The sequence below is a fragment of the Sardina pilchardus genome, chromosome 9 (assembly GCF_963854185.1).
Source record: "Sardina pilchardus chromosome 9, fSarPil1.1, whole genome shotgun sequence".
Lineage (NCBI taxonomy): Eukaryota > Metazoa > Chordata > Actinopteri > Clupeiformes > Clupeidae > Sardina > Sardina pilchardus.
In genome coordinates, this window is record NC_085002.1 from 19,041,768 (window position 1) to 19,051,180 (window position 9,413).

A 9,413-nucleotide genomic window follows, 5' to 3' on the forward strand; every position below is an offset into this window, starting at 1 on the left:
TTGACTGTTTACAGTGTAGCACACACATGAACTAAACGTCCACTTTCATTTTTGTATCCTCTGAAACACACAAACCCCCTTTACTAGGTTACATTCTTGCATGAACCCATCATAGACAGTGCAACAAAGAATCATTTTCAAAAAAAGCTGTCTATCGTACGCCTGTATGTCTACAATGGCAACAAATATATCACATCAAGCTCGTTAATGCTGAACGACCGATTACAATGTATGAACACAGTTCTCTATAGCTTATATATATATATATATGTTTGCTGAATCAGAGAAAAAAACGTTTGGTTTTGGTTTGGGCATAGACAGTTTTGTTTTGTTTTGGGGTCCTTCTTTTCAGCCCGGCGCCAGTCGGCAGCGGTCGCGCTCTATGGTCGTGCTAGTAGCTGGCTAGTTTCTCTGTATGATTGAATTTTTCGGATTGTACTACTGGGATTTTGAATTGCGTTTCTAAGAATATTTTTTCTTTTTTGTGATTGGATAATATTCCACGATGAATCTGGAGTTGCTTGGTAATATTTTCTCTGTTACTGCGATTGTATCAAGCCTACTAGTTGTTGTAGCTAGCGGATAACTACGCTAGCTAGCATGCTAACGACAGTTTTATGAAAAAGTACCCTGCCAACCATCACCAAACTTCAGAAATCGGCAATGTCCTATGTAGCTATTTTGGGTCAAAGTTAACAGACTATTTGATTAAAACAATGCATTTCTGATCTGTGTGAAACAACTACTCAGTAAATAGCTATGATAAACCGCCAAGGCCAACTTTAATGTTATGGTTTGTGCCTAACGTTAGACCTGTCACAGGAATGACATCACTTGCTTGCATTGGAGTAGATCTGTTCTGTTACCATAATTAACCTAGTCAGAGTGTGTAGTTTATTTGATACGTATTTATTATTGTTTTGAGCATGTTTTATTTACACTTGTTGCAACAGTTGCATTATTTTAATATTTCTGATCATGTTCTGCTCCATTTCAGAGTCCTTCGGGCAGAACTATCCCGAGGTAAGCATGAAATTGGTGAACTTGGGGGGGAAAACCTGGTAATATGTGAAATAACTTTTATTCTGACTCTTCTCGGTCTCCTAACGACCTTCATTTACGTTGAATTACAGGAGGCAGATGGCACCCTTGATTGCATCAGTATGGCGCTTACATGCACCTTCAATCGCTGGGGCACACTGTTGGCCGTCGGCTGCAATGATGGCCGTATTGTCATTTGGGACTTTCTTACACGGGGCATTGCCAAAATCATAAGCGCACACATACATCCAGTCTGTTCACTAAGGTCAGTATGTTATGTTTACAGATACACCCACTTGTGTACAAGTGTTTACCACTAATTAATTGCAGAAGACACCAACTAAAATGCCATTCAATGTAGCAACAGTTAATATAGGGAAGGAAGAAGAGAGACATATTAAAAACAGGAAATAGATTACATGACTCAAGTAAAATTGTTTCTGCACATCTGCACATTATTTTTTCAGCCCTCGATATTGCTTCCATATTACAGCCTGAAAAACATTATCTGCGAAGCAATGTTTTGACATTAACATTGTGAAAATCATTATTCATAGCCAGCCTAAACTTTGTGGGATGTAAACAAACATGTTCCCATATTTATTTGTGTTCCTACAAGGTACCCCACATAACGTTAGCCAGCCCTATTGAAATGTCCTTTGTTGTAGACATATGCCTCATCTCTTGCAGGCTGCAGGACTGCTATTGTCCTGCTCATAATGCACCTGACATTATTTCCTCCCTCCTAATCCTCTCTGTCTCATGTGTTGAACAGTTGGAGTCGAGATGGTCACAAGCTAGTCAGCGCCTCTACAGATAACATTGTCTCCCTGTGGGATGTCCTTACGGGGGACTGTGACCAGAGGTTTCGCTTCCCCTCGCCTATTCTCAAGCTCCAGTTCCACCCCAGAGACCAGTGAGTTATTTCATATGATGGCATTTATGAAAATATGTTGACGTGTATGAGTGTGATGTGCATTTACTGATGCTAATGTGTATTCATGTGGAAATAAACATATGCTTTTATTTGTCAGGCAGGGCTTCAAGTTTTTAAAGGGACCCTGAGCTTAACCTCACTTTTGAATAAACAGCTATAAATTGATTTTTTACAACTGTATGTTTTCTGTGGCATTAAGGTGTAATTGGTGGCTTGGATGAACTATTATTAGTTATTATTATTATTATTATTATTATTATTATTATTATTATTAATAGCAGTTGATTTTTAAATATATATTTTTCATTCTTTTGATTGATCACTGTGCTTCCTTCTCTCAGAGACAAAGTCCTTGTGTGTCCCATGAAGTCGGCCCCTGTGTTACTCACATTGTCAGACTCAAAACATGTGGTTCTTCCTGTGGACGACGATTCCGACCTTAATGTAGTGGCCGCATTCGATCGAAGGGGGGAGTACATCTACACAGGCAATGCCAAAGGAAAGGTCAGTCTGCCCTCTGTCCGAGTTCGCTCTGTTTCTATCCTGTTACAGGTCATTTTGAACATCTTTTGTTTTGTTCTTCACTTGCCGTCTAACTTACCGGTCTCTTTTTTTTAGCATGGCAAAACTTATTTTCCTATATTGACAGGGAGGCCAAAGAAAAAAAACAATTTGATATCAACACACCACATGTAGCTTTCCCCATGTATTTCTCTGTAGCTCCTGTTGTTGGACCATTGATGTAAAATAAAGATATCATAAAGATAACCCTAATTCTGTTTTGTTTTTTATACAGATTCTTGTTCTGAACACAGACACCCAGGATCTTGTAGCATCATTCCGGGTAACCACGGGCACCAGCAACACGACAGCCATTAAATCTATAGAGTTTGCACGCAAAGGCAGGTAAGGGAAACCTCAAAACTGATACATACTAATATCATCGTTCCTCTGAATTGGATCCATCTGCAGTAAAAATCTTTGCCTCCTCCTCAGCTGTTTCCTCATAAACACGGCAGACCGCATCATCAGAGTGTATGATGGGCGGGAGATTCTCACTTGTGGGAGGGACGGCGAACCAGAGCCCATGCAGAAGCTACAGGACCTGGTGAACAGGTGAGGAGGGCCTTTCTGAGTGGTGTATGATTGAAACACAATACAAATGTATTAAAACATGAACACATATACAAACAGCCAAGTGAAAGTAGCTAGACACTTGAATACTTGAAGTGAAAAGCTTTCAAATAACTAGAGCAGGCATAAAGGAGGGTAAATCCACATTTCAGCTAGTTTAATTAGAGTAAATTAATTAAAGTACACACACTTCAGTATTGATTGTAGTCATAGATATAGAATACAGTTTTTAATTCAGATGGTGATAAATATTTACTTCAGCAAACAGTCAACAACAATTACAGTACTTGCAAGACAAACAAAACAAAAAACTGTTCAAGTGCTTTGCGTGACCTCCTCATGTTTACTTAGGACGCCGTGGAAACGGTGCTGTTTCTCTGGCGACGGAGAATACATAGTGGCCGGCTCTGCCCGGCAGCACGCCCTCTACATCTGGGAGAAGAGTATTGGCAACCTGGTGAAGATCCTGCACGGGACACGAGGAGAGCTGCTCTTAGACGTAGCGGTGAGTGATGAAGCGTAGGGCTAAAGTCCTGAGCAAGTGTTTTGGAAAGTGTTGCATGTCAGCTGTAATACTGACCTCATTAGAATGAAACAACATTGTTACCTGAATAGCCTTTACCTCAAAATGAGACTGTGAGAAATTGGAACAGCTTAATTAAATCATCACCAAAGGGACCAGAGTGTAAAATGGACCTCGAGTCCATGTAGATAATGTAGATACAGTATGCTGTATGCTAAATCCGTCTGACCACTTTTCTTTTAGATTAGCAGTTTTTAATCAGGTTCCTTAACAGCTTTTTGCATACAAATAAATATTTTTTAAATCAAAATTGTGTGGAGCATTCACGTACCATTGTTATCTCATTTTTGGAGGTGGCGTTTAGAGGGTTTTGCCTCTGAATTCTTCATCTGTACTGTATGTACCATATGTATATAACAAATTAACAGTTGGAATAGCTGGTGCTGGAGTTGGACCTGGGTTAGCTTCAACCCCTCTCAATATAAAGTACAAAGATATAAGCACTGTACAGTGATATATCACATTCATGCAAGGTTAAGTTTCTGTGTGTTTTGTTACTAATGCTAAACCAAACTCTCAGATGTTGAGGCGCTACTGAAGTCATGGTGGCTGTGATGTTTGTATGTGGTTATGAGTTGAATTTTTCTGTGAAACTGTACAGTGGCATCCGGTCCGGCCGATAATCGCCTCCATCTCCAGTGGGGTCGTGTCCATCTGGGCCCAGAACCAAGTGGTGAGTGAGACAGAATCATTGGCGGCTGAAACATGCCTTTTAAAATGTTTTTGATTCAGTAGACATTGTTTAATCAAATAAATGTTTCATTTTACTTTATTAACATTTGCCTGGTGTTCCTGAGCTTGTGTGTTATTCCATTATAAGACATGGATGGAATATAAATAGATACTGATTTCCTCTGAAAGCATATTGCAAGCAACCCTCATGAATAAGACGTAATGAGCATATGGTGTAAGGAGTGTCTGATGCTTAACGATTTGTGTTTTATGTTTTGGTTTGTGATCTGAACTGTGATCGCCCCTCAGGAAAACTGGAGTGCCTTTGCCCCAGACTTTAAAGAGCTGGATGAGAACGTAGAATATGAGGAGAGGGAGTCTGAATTCGACATTGAGGATGAGGACAAAAGTGAACCGGAACAAACAGGTGAATATGACTTTTATAAACACGTGACGCATTACTACTTTATTATTATCTTTTAAGGAAATAATTATCCTTTTAGTCCAGAGGTGCGTTCAAATTCGCAAACATAGGTGAACGTTTGCAAACAAGTTTTTGTTTGACTTGAGTTGTCGCCAAATGTTCGCAAACACTCGAGGTGGTAGTTTCCCGCAAACTTACAGTGGATCTGGACATGAAGTAGACAAAGAATTATCATTACAATTGAATGTTTGCACCTAATTGTTTACATTTAACAGATAAAACATATTTGCCACAAACTTTCACCCGATTCACTGTTTGCTGAATTTGAGCGCACCACTGGAATCGTTTTTCAGGTTCCGTTTGCTTTGTTATTTAAAGAGGTTTTGTATGCAAATCATGTTTGAGGAGTATTGTAGTTGAACTTGTCCCCTCCTGGTGTGGCCTAGGTGCGGATGCTGCGGAGGATGAGGAGGTGGACGTGACCACAGTGGACCCCATCGTGGCGTTCTGCAGCAGGTGGGTGTTGGTGGGCCTGGGAACTTCTTTGCTGTCCGTGGTGGAGGTTCAATAGACAAAATGACCACATATCCTAACGTTGGTCTGAGAAGGTTAAGGTCATAATGATGATGATCTATTTAAGTGGACCAAATCGATTTGTTGTTAAATATTTGTATGGGTTAGAATAATGTACACAAATGTAACAAAAAGTCAAACGTACTAAGCGATAGACCACAAAATCATTTACATTTTATGTATTGCAATACCATACAGGTTTATTTTGCTCAATCAGTCTTCACCTCAGCAACCTATACCTCTCTACCAGGTCTTTGAATCCTTCCGTTAGTCTAGAAATTAAAAATGCTACCATATCAATACCACTTCCCTTTGCTCTTGTTTTAGCGATGAGGAGTTGGAGGACTACAAGGCCCTGCTGTACCTGCCTATCGCTCCAGAGGTGGAGGACCCTGAGGAGAATCCGTTCGGCCCTCCACCCGACGCCGCAGGCCAGACCGCCTCCGCCGAAGATGGCACTGTACACACAGGCTCAGGAGATAAGAAGCGCCAGCCGTCATTGGATGGCGCTCCGCCCAAGAAGAAGGCCCGCACCACCACCATTGAGTTGCAGGGCGTCCCCAGTGACGGTGAGTCTTTCAGACTCCTGCACAGACATGCCGCACGTCGGCTCCAGAACATTCCGGAGAAGTGGAATTGTCTCTGGTTGTTTTGTCATACATTTTTCCATGGTCTGTCTTCCTTTTGTCCTTTCTTTCTCTCTGTCTGGGTGTCTTTCTTTTCCTTTCTCTCTGTCTTGTCTGTCTTTCTCTTCTTATTTTTTCTCTTTACTATTCTTTCTCTTTCATCTCTTCAATCTGTCTGTCTTTCTCTTTCTTTCATTTTTATCTCTTTACTTTTCTTTCTGTCTTTCTTTTCATCATCCTGTCTGTCTTCCTTCCTTTCTTTGCGTCTCTCCGTTCTGTCACTCATTCGTCTGTGTGTCTCTACAGAGGTGCACCCGCTGCTGGGCGTGAAGGGCGATGGCAAGTCTAAGAAGAAGACCGCGGGCCGGCCGAAAGGCTCCAAAGGTAAAGAGAAAGATTCCGCCTTTAGGCCCAAAGTCTACAAGGGGGACAGGGGGTACCCCCTGGACGGAGCGGGCATGGGCGTGGGCATGAAGGGCAGAGCACAGGCAGAGTCTGGCCTGGCAGCGTCAGGTAAGGACCCAGACCGGACCCACCACCAACCACCGGCTCCACATCCCCCACTCCCCCCCCACCCTGCCCAGCAAAAGCTTCACCCGCTAGCTGCTTGCCCTCTGACAAAAGCCCCCGCCCACTTCCCTCAGACAGCCAGTGAGCCTGCGCCACCTCAGCTGCCACTCAAAACCCAAAGCTTTGTAACTACTGGCCCCCGTGACTAAACTGACTGGGCCTGATTTGCGCTTTTTCACCGGAGGCCAGAGCCAGCGTGCAATCAGAAAATCCTAATAACAATAATGATAAAGGAGAACACAGGTGTTCTCTCAGCTCCCCCCCCCCCCATGCTGTGTGTGTGTTCTAGGGGGTTCTGTGTTCTCCTGAACTAATTTGGGGTCCGTTGTTCAGTGGGATCGTGGTGGTCAATTTAGAATTGTTCCTGGAGAAACCAGGAGCGAGTGGCCCTGTGTGCTCTGTCATTTTCTATGTTTGGTCTTGTCTACTTCCTGCTTGCTCCTTGTCCTTCCTGCTCCGCTCCTGCCTTTTGCTCTTCCCCAGGCCTGTGTGTGTGTCTGTGTGTATGTGTGTGGGTGTGTGTGTGTGTGTGTTTGTGTGCACGTGTGTGTGCAACTGCAGACACATACACCCAGGTCAAAAAGTCATGAGTATCAGTGTGTGGACTTAACAACAGAAATACTTTTTGGTGCTTTGTGTATTAACAACTCCAAAAAACTCCAAATGGATTGTAAAATCTTTCTTAATTACATTCTTTAGACATCTTATTTTAATTTTGAATTTCTCAGAGCTGAATTCAACTCAAATTCACCAAAAATGAACCATGTTTGAAAATGCCTGGTTTGGTGGTAGGGCTGTTCTCAGTCAAGTTTAGGGCATGCAGAATCAGTTACACAAAACTATTTGCATGAGCTAAACAAGTAATTGCTGAACCTCTGTCTTTGATCCACTGGAGTTATGGTGCTATTGCTAATAACAGCAATCCAGCCAGATGTAAAACATTAACCAACATTTGCAAGTAGAATTAGCACTTACGAGTCATACTCATAATTATTTTTTGACATTATTGTTGATGTAAATTATTGTGGACTTTGCGCTCCAAGTGGTAGCACCAACGATGCACTTATTCTGGCTCTCCAGGTTCTCAGGCTCATCCAGAAAGCTCAGCGACTGATGAGATCCATTCCTGCTTAGTGCTGCAGCAGCCTGGCCCAGTTCCCATAATGCCCCCATCTCAGTTTTAGCCAGGATTATGTTCACATTGTAAATGTATGTCTGGTCTTACCAGGGAGGTAGTGTAGATGGACATATGTGAAGGTCATAGGAAGTAGACTATATAAAGGAGTTGTAAAATTAGTTTGAGTCATTTTGCACCTGTTTCTTTGAGTTTGCTCAGTCCAGCTCAACAGCTGTTGGTAGATTCTAATCCTACTAAAGACTACTTTACACTGACTAGATTTGGAAAAGATTCTTGAAAGATTGTAGTCTTTTAACTAATGCCCCTCATTCAAGCTTTACTCAAGAGACTACAATCTTTCAAGAATCTTTCCCAAATATTGTCAGTGTAAGGCAGGCTTTAGTGGAGGTTTACTTTTAGAGACCAAAGCAGATGGCAGGTTCAGAACACATTAGCTGTGTAGGCGACCGATTTGGAAAGAGTTTGTTTTCCATTGCCAAGTTCATAAAGGTAAGATCTGATAACCAAATTTGTTTTGTGGCAGAGCGTGTGTTAATTCTGCGTGTCTAACTTTATTTATGACCTGTTATAGGTAATCTTGTTACACCGTCCTACAAACAGCATGACGTCCAGGGCTTGGACTAATGAGGAAGAAACAGCGCCCCCTTGTGGTTTGGGGGCCTTTTTGGCCTCGGAAGTGAGGGAGCCATTTTGTGACTCATTCACTGCTTCTGCTGGTCTTCACCACACAGTGGCAGCAGAGGGACACAAAAGCCTCACAGCAACAATCTCCACGGCAACGCTGCTACCAGCAGAGTGAGGTGGTGATGATGAAGAGACATTTCTGTCATTTGGTTTCCATTTTGTGCTTTTCCTCCATTGGATTCCATTTTGTATCCTCTCTATTTGTTAATGTTCCTTTTGTTTTGTATATATCAGTGGACAAGTAGACTAGTGAATAAAAGCTACCCTATTTCCTTTGGTGTCTGAACCCTGTTGATCAATTGCAAGGGACTGTTTGGTTAAATAATGATAAACCATGCTTTTTTTTATTATTCTTTTTTTTTCGCTCACCAGCTAAACCAGGATTCTTATGAATTGAAATACTGCACAGCTAAACATGGCTTGTGGGGAAATGAGAGTGAATAGCGCAGTGCATAGACAGGTATGAGCTGTTAACAGGCAGTTAGCTGATTGGAGCACATGACAGCACACTGGTGAAATGTCTCACAGATGGTCCTAAATGTGGTCTTACAGCTGGCCGTCTTTACGCCTGTCTTGATATGTCGCCTCAGTCCTCATCAGCATGCTTCACTGGCACCTCACAGAGCTTTTCTACAGTTACGCAACCAGAGATCCGGCTTCCTGCCCGAGATGGCATTTCCTGGTCAAAGTCTTAAATACTGTATATGTCCCTGGATGGCATCCTCATCTTAAGTTAAAGTGAAGAGAGAGATGGCGTGTAGTCAAAGGTGTGGAAATCCGCCACTGTTAAATAAGTGGTGTCGAAGTCAGATTCTTTATACTGCTGGTGTCCTGAAAGGATGATATGGAGTTTTGTATGGTCGCCTATACCCGATGAACATGTTTACAACAAATGAACCCCAAAAAATGAATAAACTATTTTTTTTTCAAATCTGGTTTCACCTGTCGTTTTGCAGCGGTTGAACGGGAAGCGACTGGATGAGGGAATTCTCTGTTTGAAAGACACTGAAATAGTGACACAGTGTTTAGCT

The 9,413-nt window shown here is 42.2% G+C and overlaps 1 protein-coding gene across 2 annotated transcripts; it reads left to right on the forward strand.

Moving 5' to 3' along the window:
* The first annotated feature begins 367 nt into the window (after window positions 1–367).
* Window positions 368–8,654, forward strand: rbbp5 (retinoblastoma binding protein 5). 2 transcript variants are annotated; one of them, XM_062546147.1, is made up of 14 exons: window positions 368–524; window positions 998–1,023; window positions 1,134–1,306; window positions 1,817–1,957; window positions 2,320–2,482; window positions 2,775–2,884; window positions 2,975–3,094; window positions 3,464–3,617; window positions 4,297–4,368; window positions 4,677–4,794; window positions 5,238–5,307; window positions 5,692–5,933; window positions 6,297–6,503; window positions 8,270–8,654. In XM_062546147.1, the coding sequence occupies exons 1-14, from the start codon at window positions 506–508 to the stop codon at window positions 8,320–8,322; spliced, it is 1,668 nt and encodes a 555-aa protein (XP_062402131.1). In that variant the 5' UTR covers window positions 368–505; the 3' UTR covers window positions 8,323–8,654. The 2 variants fall into 2 exon arrangements, with proteins under 2 accessions (XP_062402131.1, XP_062402132.1); XM_062546148.1 differs by having other exon boundaries at window positions 6,297–6,374.
* The last annotated feature ends 759 nt before the right edge of the window (window positions 8,655–9,413 follow it).

Coding starts and splice junctions, on each gene's coding strand:
- rbbp5 (XM_062546147.1), top strand. Junction 1,024..1,133: donor TCGGGCAGAACTATCCCGAG/GTAAGCATGAAA, acceptor GTTGAATTACAG/GAGGCAGATGGCACCCTTGA. Junction 3,618..4,296: donor AGCTGCTCTTAGACGTAGCG/GTGAGTGATGAA, acceptor GAAACTGTACAG/TGGCATCCGGTCCGGCCGAT.